This window comes from Heteronotia binoei, chromosome 5 (assembly GCF_032191835.1).
Source record: "Heteronotia binoei isolate CCM8104 ecotype False Entrance Well chromosome 5, APGP_CSIRO_Hbin_v1, whole genome shotgun sequence".
Classification (NCBI taxonomy): domain Eukaryota; kingdom Metazoa; phylum Chordata; class Lepidosauria; order Squamata; family Gekkonidae; genus Heteronotia; species Heteronotia binoei.
Window position 1 is genome coordinate 17,406,860 of NC_083227.1, and position 20,864 is coordinate 17,427,723.

The 20,864-nt window shown below is 45.7% G+C and overlaps 1 protein-coding gene across 1 annotated transcript; it reads left to right on the forward strand.

Moving 5' to 3' along the window:
• The first annotated feature begins 2,149 nt into the window (after positions 1-2,149).
• Positions 2,150-10,475, forward strand: LOC132571095 (uncharacterized). The gene is made up of 3 exons (XM_060237771.1): positions 2,150-3,335; positions 5,301-5,562; positions 9,084-10,475. Exons 1-3 carry the CDS (start codon positions 2,544-2,546, stop codon positions 9,770-9,772), a joined length of 1,743 nt encoding a protein of 580 aa, XP_060093754.1. The 5' UTR covers positions 2,150-2,543; the 3' UTR covers positions 9,773-10,475.
• The last annotated feature ends 10,389 nt before the right edge of the window (positions 10,476-20,864 follow it).

Genomic DNA, 20,864 nt, shown 5'->3' on the forward strand with positions numbered 1-20,864 from the left:
GGATGGCAGATGTCCATCCTTTTTTTTTCACTTTTAAAAAGTCGTCACTGCAATTCAGCCACTGACTTTGCCGTGAGGCACCCTACAACTGGCAGTGACCTCTTCAACAACTGCTTCATGGCACCTTCCTTCCAGGTTACATGGAGATAGATCAACTTGGGTAGCTGTGTTGGTTGGTCTGTAGCAGTAGAAAAGAGCAAGATTCCAGTAGCACCTTAAAAACTAACAAAATTTGTGGCAGGGGATGAGCTTTCATGAGTCAGTGAGTCATGACTCCACACCCTGCCATAAACGTTGTCAGTCTTTAAAGTGCTACTGGAATCTTGCTCTTTTCTCCTAAAATGATTAATTGGGAAATGAGCTCATCAATTGAATCACCAGTGTTCCCTCCCCACAACCTTCACCCTCTGATTTCATATATACTTGTCTGTTTTGTAGTGTCTCATCGAGATGTCTTGACATAGTTTATTTCTCCCTTTGGACAGAATTTTCTATATCCAGAAAACAAAGGGATGGTTCATGGGGATGAAAACATGAGAGTGGGCCACCCCCAGAAAAAAAAATTGTATTGCCTTGTATCACCATATGTGTAATGTTTGTTGATGGCATCCCCATTTACGCACCCAGCTGCTAACAAATCAATTGTAGATAAATTAAATTTGTGATGTAGTGATTAGCGTGTTGGACTATAAGCCATGTTCAGATCATATGGTGTTGCACTAGGATGTAGGAATGTGTGGATGTTAAATGCTCTCAAGTAACTTCTGACTTATTGGAAGAACATGGTTAAAATCCCCACTGTACCATAAGGCTTTCTGGGTAATCTTCGGCCAGTCTCACATGCGCGCGCGCGCACACACTTTCTTGCTCTTCACAACCTACCTCACAGGGTTGTTTTGAGGATAAAATAAGGGAGGGGAAAGCAGTGTATACCACCATAAGGATTAAAATATGCAAAATAAATAATTAAATCTTCCCTCAGCCTTGAGGCTCACTGTGTGACTTTGGATCAGGTACTCCCTTTTGGCTTAAATTACCTCATGGGGCTGTTGTGGGTATAAAATTGGAGACAGGGTTCCACTCAGCCATGAAAGCTCAGTAGGTGACTTTTTCCATGTCACCCTTTTTCGGTGTAACCTATCTCAGAGACGTGTTGTGTGTATAAAACTAGAGACAGGAAGAGAAATGCAGACACTGTCCTAAGCCCCTAAAATGAAAACATAATAATAATTAATTTCTCTGTTATGTGTGTTGATGTTAACCCAGTGTATTAAAAGGCTGGAGGTCTGATTGTGGTATTATGTGGTTAGTGCATGAGTTGTATGTTTAAGCAGCCACCCAAGTGGCTATTTAAAATGCTGAAGAACGCAGAGACAGATTTTTGTGGCAAGGTTGTTCACACAAAATACAGTTCTGTCAGTTTTTAAAGTCACTGTCATTCCCTCCCCTATCATTTGCAAAGGTGGCAAGGTGAAACGATTTATCTGTCACGTAGTCTCACAAATAGCATATCACGTCTCCAGGCAGTCATGTTTCTAACACAGCTTTGTATGGCCCTGAGGAACTTACCATATTGTAGGGCTGCTACAGAAAATCCCTGTCTTGTGTACCCACTAAATGAACATATTTAACTGGTGGAACAATTAGGAGGGCATCTCCCCATGATCTTAATTCCTAGGCAGGAACGTGTGGGAGAAGATCATTTTTCACATTTCCTACTCAACCCACTGAGTTGAGAGGGAATTGCACCCCATCCCACACACTTGAGTTCCTTGTCAGCACACAACTTATATCTATTGAGTTTGGTCATTGCTGATGACTATCTGTCATGTTTAATCAAAAGAAGATTTTTTTTTAAAAAAAATAATCTATTTACATTTATTTATTAAAATGTTTATACCCTGCTTCTTAAATCCCCCCCCCACACACACACACACACAAAGGAGCCCAAAGACAATAAATGCATAAGCAATAGCTCTGTCTTTTTAGCTCATTCCTGGGACATTTCTGGAAAAGAACCCATATAGTTCAGTGTTTGCTCAGCATACTTCTGTATGCCTCTGTATTGACTCAATGCTTAGGGATTTCCTACCCAGTATAAATACATTATTATTTTTCTGTCCCAAATGTTTTGTGTTCCCTAGGTATAGAGGACCTCAAGAACATTCCCACTTCTTGGATTTTGTCTACAAACCCCAAGGCTGTTTGGAGTGTGTCATCCAAGTGGCTGCAGCATCAGCAGAATGATGTCACAAATTCAGATGTTTCTTCCACACCAGCAGTAGGAGACCAGAAGATAAGGGTCTTGTTTTGCCAGCAAGCCACTCTAAAAGGAAAGTGGAGGTGGGGGGGGCAAGGCTATAACCCGCCCCCCAAAATACAGCCTGCTGGCAAGTCTCCTAACAGTTTCAACTCTCTCTGTGCTTCATCATTGACCTCTCAGTTGGCCATTGGGAGGGCCGGGCATCAGCCCTCAAGGGGCCAGATTTGACCCAAGGGCCTCCAGTTTCCAGTCCCTAATCCGAATCTCTCACTAATAAGAAATGGCTACGGGGAGAGGGGAAACAGCTGCCCTTCACCATCAGTTTCAAGGCGCCTCAGAGCCAGGGATGCAGCCGACGATGAAAATGGAGGAGCAGGACTCAGCGACCCATGACCTTAGGGGAGGCGGAGTCCCCCGCTTCCTTCAGGCTGGGTCCATGAGAGAGTTTTTAGCTGGTGAAACTCCTCAACAGGTAAAACAGGAACCGGATGAAGGACCTCAACAGCACTGGGAGACTCAAAGGCCGGAGTTCCCAAAAGCGGTGTCGTATCCTCAGGTGGGGTGGAGAAACCCTCAACTGCACAAGCACTTGCCATGGGACTCTAACTCTTTTCAGACCTCCTATGAAGGAGCATCCAACACTAGCCAGTGGCCAGTTGGAGGATGGGTGCCGCAAACTGTGCCAGGCGGAGAAGCCCCTCCGGCTTATGGCAGCCAGGTTCAACAAGAGAGAAGGAATTATGGTGGTGTGAAGGAAGAGATTCCCAATGAGGATACTGTCAATTTAGAGGTAAGGCGGCAGCGCTTTAGGCATCACCGCTACCAGGAGGCCGAAGGACCTCGCGAGATTTGTCGGCAACTCCAGGAACTTTGCCACCAGTGGCTGAAGCCAGAGCGACGGACGAAGGAGCAGATCCTGGAGCTGCTGATCCTGGAGCAGTTCCTCACCATCCTGCCTCAGGAAATCCAGAACTGGGTCAGGGAACATGGCCCCAACACCTGCGCCCAAGCAGTGACCTTATCAGAAGATTTCCTCATGAGGCAGCGAGAGGCCCAGAGAAAAGAACAGCAGGTAGAAAACCTATTTTGGGTGGTATATCCTCTTCCCCATCAATTGTTCTTGTGGCGGAACCGGCCCGATTCTGCCTTCAGACCCGGTCCCGTCAGCTCCCTATTGAGTCGCCAACTCCTGGAGGGAGCTATTTCTCCTGCCCCTTGGGCTCGCTGCCACCACCTGCTCAGTCCCGGGGTTCAGATTGAGAGGAACAGGACTCCCAATCCCCCTCTCCAGCTATGAGGCCCGGCCTCAAGGTCCTCTGCCACCCTGTACTTGGGTTTCACAGAGACCTCAGCGCTTCTTTGGGGCACCCCTGGAGGATTGGCACCTTATCCAACTGCATGCCTTCCCCCTTTCCCGGGGCCCCCTTCTCAAAAACAGCGTGGTCTCAAGCGGTCTGGGGATCTATGTGGTACAGAGTTTGACTGCCAGCATTTAAACAGTAAAAATATATTTATTTACAAGAGAAAAAGAAAGGAAAAGAAAAACAAAACAAAAACAGTTGCATTTACAAAATTAGCACAGCACAGCACAGCTCAGCACCCGTACAGCACACAGCATAACAAAGAAAAGTTGATTATAAACGCATCCTGCTGGCCCTGATCTAAACTTGCCCTGTCTTGTGAATTACTTACTTAGTCTGCCTGCCTGGGCCCTCCCAGGCAGGAGCCTCCATTGCTCACCGCATGCTCGCTCGAGCGCTGGCTTCCAACTGCCTTTCTCTTCCTGCTAACACACATGCCAAGAACAAAAGCACTTCCTGCCTCTCTAGGAGATTTTCCCCCTAGCGTTGTTGGTTTGGCTCTGGAAGGGAGGGGGGGAGTGAGGGGAAGGCTACAAAGCCCGCTGAGGGATTTACTGACCCCTGCCAAATGAAGCACCACCACTGACTAAAATGGCGTTTCTCCACAGTTCTAGTGACCAATGTTATGCAAATCTTAGGGGAGCTGGAGTGGCTTAGTGGATAGAGCGTTAGACTAGGGTCTTGGGAGATTTGGGTTTGAATCCCCATTTGTGCCCTGGAAGCTTGCTGGGTGACCTTGGGACTGTCACAAACACTGATGCTGGATTAGATAGAGGGCTTTGGGGAGGGGCTCAGCGGTAGACTGTCTTCTTGGCATGCAGAAGGTCCCAGGTTCAGTCCCTAGCATCTCCAGTTGAAGGAACTCACCAGGTGTTGAGAAAAATTCTCTACCTTTAATCCTGGCCAGCAGCTGCCAGAGAAAGTAGTCAAAACTGGGCTCTAGGCAGTCCAACTTCCAGCTAATTCAGGGAGGGGCTATTGCTCAGTGGATTGCATTCTTGCTTTGCATGCAGAAAGTCCGTGGTTTAATCCTCAGCATCTCAAGCTGAAAGGGTCAGGTGATCAGTGATGTCAAGATCCTGGAGAACCACTGCCAGTCTGGTCTAGAGCCAGCTTGGTATAGTAGTTAAGTGTGGTGGACTCCAATCTGGGGAGCTGGATTCCCCACCCCTGCCTTTGAATAGATTTTTCTGTGCCTCAGCAAACAAATGGGTGATTCATGGGGATGAAAACATCTGCCTTTGTAACGTCTAGACTAGATTACTGTAACACACTTTCTCTGGGGCTGCCCTTGAAGACAGTTCAGAAAATTTCAGATGGTGCATAACACTCTAATCTGGAGAGCTGGGTTTGATTCTCCACTCCTCCCCTACATAAAGCCAGCTGGGTGACCTTGGGTCAGTCACAGTTTCAGCTTTCTCAGCCCCACCTACCACAGGGTGTCTGTTGTGGGGAGAGGAAGGGAAAGTGATTGTAAGCTGCTCTGAGATTCCTTTCAGTAGTGAAGGGTGGACTATAAAAGCAACTCCTTCTCCTCTGACCTTGATGGACAAAGAATAGAATGCAGTGTAAGGCAACTTAGTGTGTCTATAGACTTTTGGTGTGGGTTCTTCATACTAAGGTTGTGTGGTCAAGTTGGAAGGCACATGATCCTGTTTCCTTTTTGCCCTTTTCAGGCAATGTGGACATTTGAGGAGGTGGTCATGAACACCCCCATGGGCCAACAGATGCAGTACCCCGCTGTGGCCCAGCAGGTCCATTACCCTACTGTGACACTGCCAGTCCAGTATCCCACCATGGCACAGCAGACACAATATCCTGCTGTTGCGCAGCAGGCCCCCAATCCCATCTTGTCTGATCGACTGCCACTGGATACTGGGAGAACGCTGATCTGCAGAGAACCAATCCCTGAAAATGGGCGGAGTCTACGACCTTACGGTAAGGATTCCCTGCGGCTGCTATTGGGTGATGTGAATGTTCTGAGGGTGTGGTGTGGTGGAAGCTACAGCCAATGGTGTCTTTGTTCAGCTTTTACAGTGTTCTCTTTGTAAATTTCATACAAATGCAAGTTCTGCCATGCAGACATTAGAGCTGGCAGTCTGGGAAAAAGAAAAAAAGAATTGGCTGTCTGCTGCACCATGTTGGAAATCTATCCTCTCTCAATTGAAAATTTCAATGCAAGGTTCTAGTCCCTAAGGCATGAAAGTAGGTGGCTACTCACAAACTAAGTGGGAACAAAACCCAATGGTATAGTTGGTAGGGTGTTCGACTTGTTTTCGGGGAGATCTATGATTCTATGAACTAGACCCAAATCCCAACCTCAGTAGGTGGCCTTGGGAGGTCATTATGTCTCAGGATAACCTACTGGAGAGCCAGTTTGGTGTACTGGTTAAGAGCGGTGGACCCTAATTTGGAAAACTGGGATTGATTCCCCACTCTTTCACATGCAGTCAGCTTGGTGACCTTGGGTCAATCACAGTTCTCAGAGCTGTTCTCTCATGAGCAGTTCTCTCAGAGCTCTCTCAGCCCCACCTACCTCACAAGGCATCTGTTGTGGGGAGAGGAAGGGAAAGGATTGTAAGCCACTCTGAGACTCTGAATGAAGGGTGAGGTATAAATCCAATATCTTCTCTTCTTCTTCTACCTCACATGATTGTTGTGAAGAGGACCTATGTAACTTGAACTCTCAGGGAAGGGTGGGATGTGAAGCAGTCTATCTGGGCCATGTGAGCTCAAAGTGCTGAATCTGTACAGCCAGTATGAAAGGAGTGGGTCTGGTCTGTACGTGTTTGCATAAGATGTTCTAAAGAAGGGGTCCCCTGCCTTTTTGAGCCTGCAGCCACCTTTGGAATTCTGGCACAGCATGGTGGGTGCAGCCACAAAATGGATGCCACAAGACAGCTGTCACTGGAGGTGGAGCCAGTCACAAAATAGCTGCTGCAGCTGTCGTTCAGTCACACAGTGAAGATCCTTGCCCTGCAGTGGCAAATGCTGCCAAAGCAACATTTTTAAAAAACCTGCACAGCCCGTTAGAAGCCTTGCTTGGCAAAAAACCCACCTTGCCCTGCTCAGTTTCTAAAGTACTTGGTGGGTATCAGGAAAGGTTCTGGGTGCCATCTTGAGGACCCCTGCTGTAAAATGGAGCAATATTAAATTAGAACTATTAGGCTGTGTTTGTAGCTATTATGGGTTGGCCAATGCTGACTTTGATCCAGATTACATCTGGAAATAAACATTGCCCCTTACTGCTTCATAATGTGCCTGCAAGTATTTGCAGATGGAATTTGGTGAGATGTGGCAATGGCAAGATACGGACAAATAGGAAGACATTCTGTTCTACAGTCTTTGATAAAGCATTGCTGGAAAAAAACTCAGAAGCTGGCAGGATTTGTTAACCGGGGCAGGAGTGTCCTTGAAATTGTACCTCAGCCTTCTGCAAAGTAAAGGATTGCTTTTTATCACATCTCAAGTCTGAAGTTGGAATAACTAATGCACATTGGGGCCAAGAATCCCAGCTACAAAGAATGCACATTGATGCACATTGGGGCCAAGAATCCCAGCTACAAATACAAGTTGATGGGGTGTGAACTGGCAGAGACTGACCAAGAGAGAGATCTTGGGATTGTGGTAGATAACTCACTGAAAATGTCAAGACAGTGTGCAATTGCAATAAAAAAGGCCAACGCCATGCTGGGAATTACTAGGAAGGGAATTGAAAACAAATCAGCCAGTATCATAATACCCCTGTATAAATCGATGGTGCGGTCTCATTTGGAATACTGTGTGCAGTTCTGGTCACCGCACTTCAAAAAGGATATTATAGCATTGGAAAAAGTGCAGAAAAGGACAACTAGAATGATTAAAGGGTTGGAACACTTTCCCTATGAAGAAAAGTTAAAACGCTTGAGGCTCTTTAGCTTGGAGAAACGTCGACTGCAGGGTGACATGATAGAGGTTTACAAGATAATGCATGGGATGGAGAAAGTAGAGAAAGAAGTACTTTTCTCCCTTTCTCACAATACAAGAACTCGTGGGCATTCAATGAAATTGCTGAGCAGTCAGGTTAAAACGGATAAAAGGAAGTACTTCTTCACCCAAAGGATGATTAACATGTAGAATTCACTGCCACAGGAGGTGGTGGCGGCTACAAGCATAGCCAGCTTCAAGAGGGGGTTAGATAAAAATATGGAGCAGAGGTCCATCAGTGGCTATTAGCCACAGTGTGTGTATATATATATGTGTGTATATATATAATTTTTTTGGCCACTGTGTGACACAGAGTGTTGGACTGGATGGGCCATTGGCCTGATCCAACATGGCTTCTCTTATGTTCTTAACTAGAAAAGACTCTACAGGAAGTTTATGTATCAAGAATGTACTAACTGGAGGGACAAAGCCCTTTAAAAATCTGTGAACTAATTTTTCATTGTACCTTTATTGGACTGTGAATGAACTAGGAGTTGCACTTTAACAGCATCTTTTAGCTGAACCTTTGTGATACAAAAGGATGTCAGTATAGTTGTTGACATTGCATAGTTATTGCTTCATGTTTATTCCCTATCTTTGTTTCTACTTCTTTCCACGATACTCTCTGTTGTTTTACCACCTGGAGGCTGGCAACTCCAAAGGGAGCCTGTGTCCCAGTTAATCTCTAGAAATTCTGCTCGTATACCGGGGTGAGCATGGCCTTCTCCCTGACATGCTTATTTTCTGCATGTGGAGATCTTTTTTGGTTAAGAGGAACATTCATATGAGCATTCATGCCTGGCATAGATTTACCCCCTTTCCAAGGTTGCTTTTGGCTATTTCATAGAATCATAGAGTTTTAACGGGCCCTACAGACCATCTAGTCCAATCTCCTGCTCAATGAAGGTTCAGCATAGAGCAGGGGTGTCAAACATGCAGCCCAGGGGCCAAATCAGGCCCCTGGAGGGCTGCTATCAGTCCCCAGAGCAACTGGCTCTTGTCTGCTTCCTTCTCCCTCTCTCTTGCTTCCTTCTGCATCTGGACTTGCTTTGCATGGCTTGCTCAATCGCACAGGAGCAACAGAACAAAACCTCAATTTTCTCCATTAGTTGAGGCTCCTCCCCCTCTTGGTCCCCTGGGGAGGGAGGGAAAGAGCCAGAGCTTCCTAGTTCCCTGGATCCCATGAGAGAAATACAAAGAAAGCACCTTTAAGACCAACAAGTGCTAATGTTTTAACCATGTTTTAATTTTTTTTTAAAAAAAAATCTTTAGCCATGTTTGTCTGTGTCCTTTAAAAAGTTTATATCTTTGCTACCTAATCTTAAATAGGTACACACATGGTCCGGCCCGACACAGCCTGGCCTTGCCCAGTCTCATTTATGCCAGATCCAGCCCTCATAACAAATAAGTTTGACATCCCTGAGCAGTGTTCCTCCAGCCACTGCTTAAAGGGGCCATTTCCTGTCACCTCTTCCCTCTGTTTTTCCTTGTAGGCCCTATCCAAGAGTTCCGGAGACCCCTCACCAATGCGGAGCGGATGCGGAACCGGAGGATGCGAAACAGGAAGCAGCGCCTGGAGACCAGCATGCAACTTGTTGAGTCGGCTTCGCGGGCCCCCTCAATGCTGCTGGATGCCATGCGAGGGCTGCACAGACAGGACCTGAAAGCCTTTGACAGGGCCCGGCAAGAGGAACGGCAGCACCGGAAGCAGGAGAGGCGGCAGGACAGGGCCACCGCCCAGCTGATGGTCAACGCTATCGAGCGGTCCCACAGTGACCTGGGGGAGTTCTTGGGGAGGCAAACGGTCACCATGGCAGCCATTGCAGCTGTATTTACGGGCCAGAGGTCTGCCCCACAAGGATCACTTCCTAGCTACGGTTCTTATCAGGGGCATAACAACCCGCCTTGGGGCCCTGCAGAGTCAGGGTCCGGAACTACTTTACCATCTGGTCATGTGCCTGGTATATCTTCAGAGCCTGTTCCCGGCCCAGTAATACCCTGTCCGGTGCCGCCTCTGACTGCCTCTGGTGGCATTTGCGACATGGTCCCTGAGCAGCCGCCTCTAGATGGACCGAGGGAGGATTCTACTCCAGACTCACCCACGCCTTCGACCTCTGACTCTGCATCACGTCCCCTAAGCACAAGGCCGCACAGAGGAGTGAAACGGAAGATGTGGGAATGACAGAGATTTCCTTTTCCTTCCTCCCAGTAGTTTTGTTCAGAATTTTTGACACCAGTTTCTCCACAAACAGGGTTGCCTGAATTCCTCTTCCCGTGGAATTTTTATCCAGACAATTCATATATCTATGCAAAAAGGGCTTAAACAAAAGCCCCCCATCGACAGCCAGTGTCAGCTGTAGGTTTTGGAGCCTGTGAGTTTACTGGGGGGCAGGGAAGATGAAAACTTTGAGCTGGGATACTCTGGATTTATCGGTCCGAGCTCCCCTCTTGTAAAATGGGACTGCCCGGCCTACCTCACTGGATGGTTGCGAAAGCAAAGATTGTATAGCACTTTGCAAATGTAAATTATTTTACAAACGCTTATTCGACTTCTCATACCTTTCAAGAAATTTGAAAGGGGGCACGAACTAAATTGAGCTGTGTCAGCTCTAGAACACTGGTGGAACCCCATGGATGCTGCTGCTACTTTTTAAAGAATTACAAAACGTTGTACAGTCTTTCTTGGATTTGCCCTTGAAGCGAGCTTGTTAAGGTGCTTGTGTGTGCGTGTGAAAATCCCTTTTATACCCATTTTGCAGATGGGAAACTGAGGCTGAAGTTCAGCTGTATTTTTAATTAACAGGCATCTCCTGGTATGTGAACAACATCTTTTTGCTCTGGCATAAGCGCCACAAAAGCTTATGCTGGAATAAAAATTTGCTAGCCTTTAAGGTGCTGCACACTTCGTGTTTGTTCTTACTGTGACAGCCTAATGTTGCTACCAGTCTGGGATAGCTGTATTCTCACTTTTAAAAACTAATGGTATTGCAGTTGCTCAGTTGTGAACCCGACCACACATTAGGGATGGGCAGGAACTGGCTCACGAGCCAAAATTTGGCCTGAACTTGGGCTGGTTCAGGACTTGGGAAGTGGTGCTTGGAGAAGATGCATTCCCTGAACATTGACCAAACTTCAGGCTCTTCAGTCTCTTGCCACAAGCTCAACTGTCTCCATCTCCCTTGTGTCACCCCTTTGAATGGGCCGCGCCAGGGAGCCTGAGACAGCTGAGTCAGCAAAAAGGAAGGGGGCGAAATGCCACCTGGGAGGCACTTCATCTCGATATTTAACTCTCCGGCGTGAGGCTGGTTCAATTCAGGGGCCACCATGGACCTTGAACTGAACCGCTATTTTCTCATCCATGCCAATTCTTCAGTAGTGGAAGAACTTTTTCCTTTCCAATGAGAGGAGCTCCGAGCTCTGTTTTTTACCTGGTTCACATGCATGCGAGAATGAGCTCATAACAGTCCTCAAGTGGTAGAAAGTATTGTACCCCTTGTGCTTGCAGGAGAGAAGAATCCCATTATTTGAATGGTCTCCAGTGTTAAAAAAAAATAGAAATCAAGCAGCAAGAGGGTAGAATCTTTATTCCTGATCTGCTGGTTTTCTCTTGGCAGGAAAGTGTTTTTTTGATTGCAGAGAAACATTCAGAGCTGGGATCTGCTTCCTGCTGTTGGAAGTGGTGTAATCCATTTTAGCCCTTCCTTCCCACCTCCTTCTTCACGTGTGAACCAGGCCTCTTATTTCATGCAAGCCTGTGAGTTAGACAGAGGGAGGACATCTTGTAATGCTGGCATACCCCTTTGAATCCCTTCTTGAAATGCAATGAAGAAGCACATCCATGGCTCCTCCTCAAGTCTGCTTCCCACACCCTACCCTAGAACACCTGGAAAGCTTGTCTGGCAGGGGGCTGAGGGAAGAGATGACAAAACCAGTGGACGAAGGAAGTGAGGGAAGCTGCGGCTGCCCCATTTCTGCCTATTGTAAACATTTCACAGTATATGAGTTTCAAGGGGAGGAGATTTTATCAGGCACCATGGAGATTTTCTGGTTCTCTCCCTCTTCATTTGGGCTTAGATCTCACTGAGTTGCTCAACCTTGTGTCTGGACTCAATCAATTCTAGACTGCAGTTGATTATCATGGGGGTGAACACTCCCTTGTACAAAAGGTAAAGAATCCCTCTACATAGAAACCTAGCATGTCAGGGTGTGGGAAGGAGGGTTCAAGCACAGGAAAGTTAGGCTAAAACCTTTCTCCCTAACATGATAGGTTTCTAAGGAGAAAGAAATTTTGTTGATGTTTGTTTGTTCTGCACAGTGGAGAGTTCAGTTACGTGTGTCAGCTCTTCAGCTCTGACCTGGATAGCCCAGGCAAGCCCAATCTCGGAAGCTAAGCAGGTCTAACGCTGGCAAGTATTTGGAGGGGAGTCCTCCAGAGATCAGGAGTCAGGAGGCAGAGGCAGGCTTAGGGTTACCAAGTCCCCAGCTTCCTGTAGCGGGGGACTTTCATGCACGCAAAGCGAGTGCACGACGCAGTGACATCATCCAGAAGTGACATCATCAAATTGGCGGCTCTATGGTTTTCCCAGACACACTATGGTTTTCCTGGACACTCTAGCCATTTGGGAGGTAAAAACTCTGTGGTACCTATTGTATTGTAAGGCTTGGCAACCCTAGGCAGGCTATCAGTTGACTTCTCTGAATGGCCTCCATGCCGCAGTAGGAGTTGGCAGAGGTCATCATGACTCCCAGACATGGGCACACATGCACTAACAAACAAAAATGCAAAACAAAACCCCCCAAAACCCAAAATGTGTGTCAGGTCTTCCCACATTTGATAGTTTTAATGTCATGCTCTTTTGACACCTCCTGTATTGTGACTAAGGGATGTAATTACCTTTTGTCAACCTACACAGGGCTTTTTTTTTTGTAGCAGGAACTCCTTTGCATATTAGGGCATACATCCCTGATGAAGCCAATCCTCCAAGAACTTACAAGGCTCTTCTTACAGAGCCTACTGTAAGCCCTTGGAGGATTGGCTACATGAGGCAGTGCCGGATTAAGCCCTGTGGAGGCCCCTAGGCAGTCAAAATCTCAGGGGCCCCCTTGCAAATTATCTCAGAGTTGGAACGCCTGCATTACTGCCTGCAGCCCTTGTGGCAGCCTGCAGGCACTTTCTCAAAAGCCCCCTTGACAAAACTGCAGGGGAGAGACAGAGAGAGGCAAACTTAGTGACTACACCAGCAGCCACTGCTCCAGGCAAGTTGGGCAAAGAGTGGCTCAATTGCTGGCTGGGAGGCTGCAAGCAGGGGGGAAACTGGGGGTGGGGGGTGGGGGGTGGGGAAAGTCACCCTGGGACCCCTAAAGGCATGGAGGCCCATACACCAGTCCCTAATTGTTCATCCAGCCCTGACATGAGGGTTGTGTGGCCTAATATGCAAAGGATGTTTGCTCATCCCTTCAAAACAAAACCTCCCAGCACATAGAAAACTAGCACTTCAAGAATTCCTCCCCCAGCCCTTCTCTATAAAGACTTTCCATGCACAGAATTTATTTATACAGGGAAGTATTCAAACCTGCACTTCCTTCGTTTGCAGACTGAAATGACGGGGTCTGCTGCTCCTGTGTGTTTGATTTCACTGTAATGGTGGGACTTGCTTCCAGGCCCCCCCAGAGTCACATAGGCTTGCCAATTTGTGTGAATGACCCTTGCTTCTGTGCTTTGAACATCACCTTGAGCTACAGGCTTTGGCAGCTGATCATGTTTACCTCCAGCCATGAAATGTTTCACCTGCCAAGTTCTGTGGATCAAGCTATGGTTAAAGGTGCAGGAGCAGTACAGGCTGGCATTTTTGGGTCAGTTGGCACCCTTAGGTTGAAGTGTAGCTCTGTTCACTGGCTCACACTAGTTGCCCCTTTGAAAATTGTTGAAGATGTAAAACCAACCTTTCCTTCATCAGAAGCAGCAGACTTAAGACAATCGGTTTTTAAAAACTTTTCAGGCTGGCGTTTGGGATTTGGTTTCCTAAAGACTGCTGGAACTCATGGGTTCACTTTTACGGTTTTAAGAAGTGCTGATTTTTAAAATGAACTCTGTGCATACCTGCAAAATGTATTTATTTTGTAAATGTGTTTTGAGCTTTTAAATATCAGGAAAGGAAGAAAAGATCATGGGGTTTGGAAAACCTTGTAGGGAGAGACTGAGGTGGGAGGAATCTTGTTTTACTGAAGATACAGGAAATTTGATGGCTTTCCCATTTTTCACGTGCATCTTGGATTGTGTGGCTTTCCCTTCTTCATGTGATGATACAGAATGGAGAAACAGGAGAGGGAAAATGGACCAGAGATGCAACTCTTCATAATGGCAGAGCTGGCTTGTACAAACCAGACAATTCTACAAATGAAAATGTGGCTTAGATCCAACTGACTTACTTCTGCTAAGCAAGGAATCTCCCTCACTTAGCCAAAGAGTGTGGCTGGAAACAAGCCAGTATCTAGTGCCATTGGTTTTCAAACTGGTCCCTGGTGCCTCTTCAGAATGTTACAAGAGGCTTGGCACAGCAGATGAGGTTCCCTGTGAGACCATCTGTCCTCCATAACCATTTTTGTACTCATTCAATGTGGAGCTGCAAAGGATCAGTGCATTCCCACTGCCTCGGAGTCATAGCAAAATGTGAGATATCAATATTTTAATGAATAAGATACAGTACCTCAGCCCTATTTTGCACTGGGGGAGTAAACCTGTGTGGAAGTTGTATGACTGCAGTATTGATTTTTTTTTTTTACTGTAGCAATAACTTCTTCCACTGAGAAGTCGCAGGGAAAAGTGCCTAGTTAGGTATTTCTCTGGTGTACTAGTTTTCTGGATACAGGATTTCACCTTCTCCCTCAAAAATAAATGTTTCATCAAGTGAGCTCACATTTGTGGTCTGCTATGAACTAGACAGGAGGGCCTGACGTGACTTTGTCCATGGGGTCGTAGAGTCGGACTCAACTGTGCGACTGAACAACAACAAATGACCTAGTCAGTCAACAGTTGGCCAACCCAGCAGGAACAGGGATTTTGTGTAGAAGAGGCAACAAGCTAAGCTTAACAAGTCTATTCCCTGCCCTCAGCTCTGGAATGTGCCCCACAATCTTTTGCAGCACACAAACAGGTTCTGTGGTGATCTCTCAGGGGTTTCCTCAGCTGACCTGTCAAAGTGAAAGCAGTGAAGGTGAGGGTTTGAAAACCAACATCTTAAAAGTTCCCTATACTTGTCTACTCATGTTGGGGAAAATACTTTTTTGAAATGGCACTGTATGTGTACCAAGTCTTCAGATGTCTTCTCCTTGCCTTTTTTGAGGGGGAAAATAATCATTGTTACAGAGTCTCCCAAGGCACCAAGTTGTTAAACTGGCTTTTAAAATGACATTTTTCTCCTATGAATTCTTCCCCCCCCCCTCAAGTTTTGGAGATACTCAATAAACTTTGTAATTTTTTGGGTCTTGATTTTTGTTGTTGTTGTTGTTACTCCTTATACTATTATCCACCTTTCCCCCAAGCTGGCATGTGTGTTTTCATAAAGATGTTGCTTCCAACAGGTCTGGCTGGTTTTCATGAAGAAAAAAAATATAAAAATATTACTCTGCTTTGAATTCTGGCTATGAAGAGTATTGTGAGGGCAGTGTAATAACCAGTTCAACTGGGCAAGAAGAAAAGAGAACCCCTACATGCAGCAGAATGGTACCAAAAAAAGACAGCAGAGTCTAGGCAAACTTCCTTTGGTTTCAGAAACCAGAGCGCTGCTTCAAAAGGGGTGCGGGGGGGAGGTACATTCTGCAGTAATAGCTTGTTTCATTTCAAAATGGTACATAGAAACTGCTGGTGAAGTCCCCTTCCCCTTGGCGAGGTGTCATTTTCTTACCCTGTTGTCAAAAATGAGTCAGCATACCAGAAATATCATGCAGCATGCACTTTACGCACGCACAAGAAGAGTCCCCCACCAGAGAGATGGAGGGACTTGGCAACCCTAGCCCTCTCCCAGATCCATCCCAAAGTCTCCAGGTATTGTAGGAGACCACCCTCACAACTTGTAGCATGAGTAGGTCTCCTCTTATTTGGCTGTTTGCAACACTACAGTCTCTGAGGCGTTTGAAAAGAAACGTTTGCAGAGGGTACACAGTTGGCTTTGTATATTTTATTTGTTAAAGGGGAAGTGGGGACATTTAAAAAAGAGATAGAAGAAAAGCAAATCAAATTTTATGTGGGGAAGGCTGATATTGCATCATCAAAATGAATGTGGCATCTGTTTCAGCATGAAAACAGAGATGAACAACATGGCTTCCAGCCCAAATTACTAAGACCCACTTGAATTGAGCTCACTTAATTGAGGCGCAGTTGTTATGGCCTACTGATTTCAATGGGGCATGTGAGACGTGGCAGAATTTAGTATTTCTTAGAATGTACCATTTCAGACTTTACATGGGGATGAGAAAGAACATTTTCTCAGGAACAAAAATTCACCAAATGGAGAAACATAACATAAAGGTTAAGCTAGAACTCCCAAGCAAACTAGTCTTCTAGCTACAGAAGGATTTGTATAGATGGAAAATTCTGATCACACAATACTCCATGTGCTTCCTGAAGTAGTACATTCCAGCAAAAATTACTCTACTCAACATAAATATTGATTCTAACTTATGTGGGTTTAGCGCTTTAATCCTGAGGGCCGTATTAGAAATCGGCAATGCCCATTGTCAGTTCCTTAAAGTGCCTCCACTTTTTTCCCTTGACAATATAACATTGGACAAAGCAGTACACCTTACGAAGCCCAATTTTAAATCCAGAACAAATTCTAGCCAGCAGTTAGTCCTATTGCTATTTTTTAAACTTTGAAGGGATTTTCCCCCTCTTGCAAAAAAAAAATCTTTTCAAATGGTTAGTCCCACATATGTATCAGTCTACTAAAAAAAATTTAAGTGCAGCTAAAATCCCTAACTTTAAACAAACAGACAAAAGAGCAGCTTTGTATACAATTCAGAGAAAGATTAGTGCATTTGAATCCCATTGAATCCCATTGAAGACAAAACTGATTCACAAAGACAACTATCAATCAAGCCTTCATCACTCATGATCCACTAAGCTGAATGCTGCTCATGAACTCAGTAGCTGAACCTCTGCTTTGCATGCAGAAGGCCACAGGTTCAATCCCCAGCATTTCCAATTAAAAGAATCTCCGGTAGCACTACTTAGGAAATGCTGGGCACTTTCACACATGCTAAATGCACTTTCAATGCACTTCACAACTGGATTTTACTATGCGAAACAGCAAAATCCTGCAAACAACCGCTGAAGTAGATTGAAACTGTGTTATTTAGCATGTGTGAAAGAGCCTGCTGTCTCTACCTGGAAAGATGCTCATCAGCCTAGATAATACTGAGGGCTTTTCCACATGGATTTTTCATTGGTTCTGGCCCAACACTGCCTTTAGTTTCTGCTTTTTTGTTGTTCCCTTTTATCCCTCCAGCTCTTTTGAGAACTTTTACCCCCATCGTCTTCTGTTGGCTGATTTTCAGTCACCTTCTTCCTTATGCATAATATTTGTGTCAGTTTTGTCCTGTCTACACCCACCCATTTTTCAATTATTGGACTGTTGTTATCATCAAACCACACCCTTGCCTTCCCTGTGCCCTGAAGTCAATTGGTTTTGTGGTTTTTCTTTTAAAAAATGTGAAAATGCAGAGGGAAGGAAGATGTGCAGAAGAATTCCACCCAAACTTATACTAATGGTTGTGGATTGACTGCCAAGAAAATCAGGAGTAAATTGAGAGTACAGAAAAGCCCTGGGCTAGATAGCCTGACTTTGTACAAGGCAGCTTTGTATGTCCTGAAGAGGAGTCCTTATTGCTTTGAGAAGCCCCCTCACTCTGTTGTAGAATGCCTGCTCCATATACAAGATGATGATATTGGATTTATATCCCGCCCTAATATAATCTGAATCTCAGAGTGGGCACAATTTCCTTTACCTTCCCACCCCCCACAACAGACACCCTGTGAGGTAGGTGGGGCTGAGAGAGCTCTCACAACAGCTATCCTTTCAAGGACAACTCCTACAAGAGCTATGGCTAACCCAAGGCCATTCCAGCAGCTGCAAGTGGAAAAGTGGGGAAAACAAACCCGGTTCTCCCAGATAAAAGTCCACGCACTTAACCACTACACCAAACTGGCTCTCTAAAGGTTATTAGTTCAAACCCAGGTGTTGGGAATGACTGTCCAAAGACTTTCTACCAATCAGAGTTTACAGTACTGGATTAGATGAATTTAGAGTTGGATTCAACCCTTTTCAGCTCTGGCTGAGCTACCGTTTGCCATTTTACAACTGCATACAGCATGGCAGGTCAGACGTTGCATAGGCCTGAGGCGTGTCCCTTGACCCTTATGCCATGATTACTCAGCTGATGAAGTGAACAATTGTTGAACAATATTGCATTAGAGTTGATAGTTGGTAGGGTATGAAGAAAACTCAGTTGGTCAATTGTTCAACAGTTGTTCACTGATGAAGTGAACAGCTGTTGAACAATATTGCTTTAGAGCCAGTGCCAGTTGATAGGATATGAAGAAAACTCAGTCGCCCTGGCAAGTCTACCCCTTGATGACATACTCACAGAACGAACTTGATGGAGGTGCTTACCATTTCTATTTATGTTCTCACATAGCTTTGTGGATCCCCCCCTTGAGGATGCTAGCCTCCAGGGCATCCCATGAGAATTACAGCTCATCTCCAGACTACAAAGAATCGTTCTCCTGGAGAAAATGGATGCTTTGGAGAGTGGACTCCACTGAGGTTCCTGTCCTCTCTAGGGTCGAAACTGCCCCCCCCCCCAAAAAAAATCTCCAGGAGTTTCCCAACCTGGATTTGGTAATCCTACCTCCCCATCCTCTGCTGCTGGTCAGCAGGGACCAGGCAATCCTATGCCCCTCCCAAATACTCCCTCTTGGTTGTTCCTGTTCTGCAGTTTGACTTCCTTTTTACACACTCTTGATTTTTAAGGCTCTGTGGCCCACAAACTGCTATCTGCCTGACCTACTGTTTGCTACCAGTCAAAAGTAGGCAATAGTCCACTCCCTATCCAAAACTGAGGGAAACCCAAAACAAGCTTCAAGCACAGACGGGTCAGGGAAGTAACACCATACACAAGCACACGCTCAGATACCAGACAAGATCTTGGGACAAAAAATGCCAAAGCACGTTTCAAGTGTTTTGCTTACTGAAATGAAATGGGTTAGGCAGTGTGCCCCAATCTGTCGTATCCTCATTTATTTCAGTGAGTACAACAGGGTAACCCCAGGGGCACTGATGCAAGCGGGCAAACAGTGTCCTCCTGTTGATGGAACTGATACAGCAGCCTCATGTTCCCTCCAAGCTGTGGAATCTTGTGAGCAAAAATTCTACTTTGTGAGCTACTGGCATGAAAGTTGTGAGCTACTGCATAAATTAGTGTGCTCAGGGACCAGCCTTCCTGAACAGACTGAGCTAAAACAAAGATATTGATATTGGAATTATATCCTGCCCTATACTCTGAGTCTCAGAGCAGTCACAATCTCCTTTACCCCCCGCCCCCCCACACACACAACAGGCACTCTGTGAGGTAGGTGGGGCTGAGCAAGCTCTTACAGCAGCTGCCCTTTCAAGGACAACTTCTACCAGAGCTATGGCTGACCCAAGGCCATTCCAGCAGGTGCAACTGGAGGAGTGGGGAAGCAAACCTGGTTCTCCCAGATAAGAGTCCCCGCACTTAACCACTACACCAAACTGTGTGAGCCAAAGGCTAAAAAACTATGAGCTAGCTCACATGAAGTCCCAAGTTAAAACGCAGACCACACACAAGGCAAAGAGTTTTGCTACAACATGGAGGCCACAGCAACTTTTTTAAAACAGTGACAAAATAGTCACCAGCCTCTGTGGTGTCTTTATCCACTGGCTGACTTGCTGTGATGACATGGAATAGATCTTACAGCTTCTGCCTTCACAAGGGGCCTAGTAGAGAAAAGTGGGCTGTGTATGAAAGTCTGGATTAAAAGGATCAAGAATTCTCTGATTTTCTAAGGTCAGGTGAGTTCTTGTGGCTGCCATCCTTAGAGGCAAGCTGACCCATTCCACTTGGCAGAGGGCATCTGGAAGAACAAATGTGCTGATTTGAGAAGGTTGGGAGAGCAGCTGAATTTAAAGTAAGCCCACTCAGGCAAGCCATTCTGTGAATTTTTGCAGGTTTCATGTACCTACCCTAAATTGAACTTGCAGCATAGCCATAAACAGACATGTTCTTGGCTCCTTACTTCAAAAATCTACAGTACCCCAACAGAATGTGCAATGCACAAATTCTCTCTTGGGCTGTGTAGCATGCGCTCAGTTGACTACCCAATCAATTAATTTTTTTGGACTAGCTTAAAGGATGACCTCGATTCATCAGACAGATTTTTAAAGCATTGCATTTCTTTTAAAGACAGATGCTTAAGCTTCATTCAACTAAATAGGAATTACTTCCAAGTAAACACACATAGGATGAGGCTATTGGATGAGGTGATTGGATGACAGGCCTAATATATTACAAAATTTGTTTTTAGACAAGGGTCAGCCTGTATTTTCTCAAAAGCCACTCTATTTCCCAGGTAGAGGACAAGAGAAGAAGGAAAAGAGAGTGGATTTATACTCTGCCCTTCGCTACCCAAAGGAGTCTCAGAGCAGCTTATAAATCTCCTTTCCCTTCCTCTCCCCACAACAGACACCCTGTGAGGTAGGTGGGGCTGAGAAAGCTCTCCCAGAACAATTCTTGAGCTGAACAGCCTTGAGAAAACTTGTGGCTGACCCAAGGTCACATCAGCAGGTACAGGGCTTTTTTTTTTTGGTAGAGCAAGCCCAGCAGGAACTCATTTGCATATTAGGCCACACCCTTTGATGTCATCATTTCACACAGGGTTTTTTTTAAAAGAAAAAGACCAGCAGGAATTCATTAGCATATTAGGCCACACCCTCTGACACAAAGCCAGTCAGAACTGCGTTCCTGCTCAAAAAAAGCCCTGAGCAGGTGTATGTGGAAGAGTTGGGAATCAAACCTGGTTCTCTCAGATAAGAGTCCACACATTTAACCACTACACCAAACTGGCTCTAGAACTGCATTTTGTTCAGCAACCTTCACCTCTACAAACCCCGCTATCAGACCACAAAAAAAGGCCACAAGAATGTTAAGAAATGTGACAAAACGCTTTCTAGCCTGCTGGTTCTCATTAGCCACTG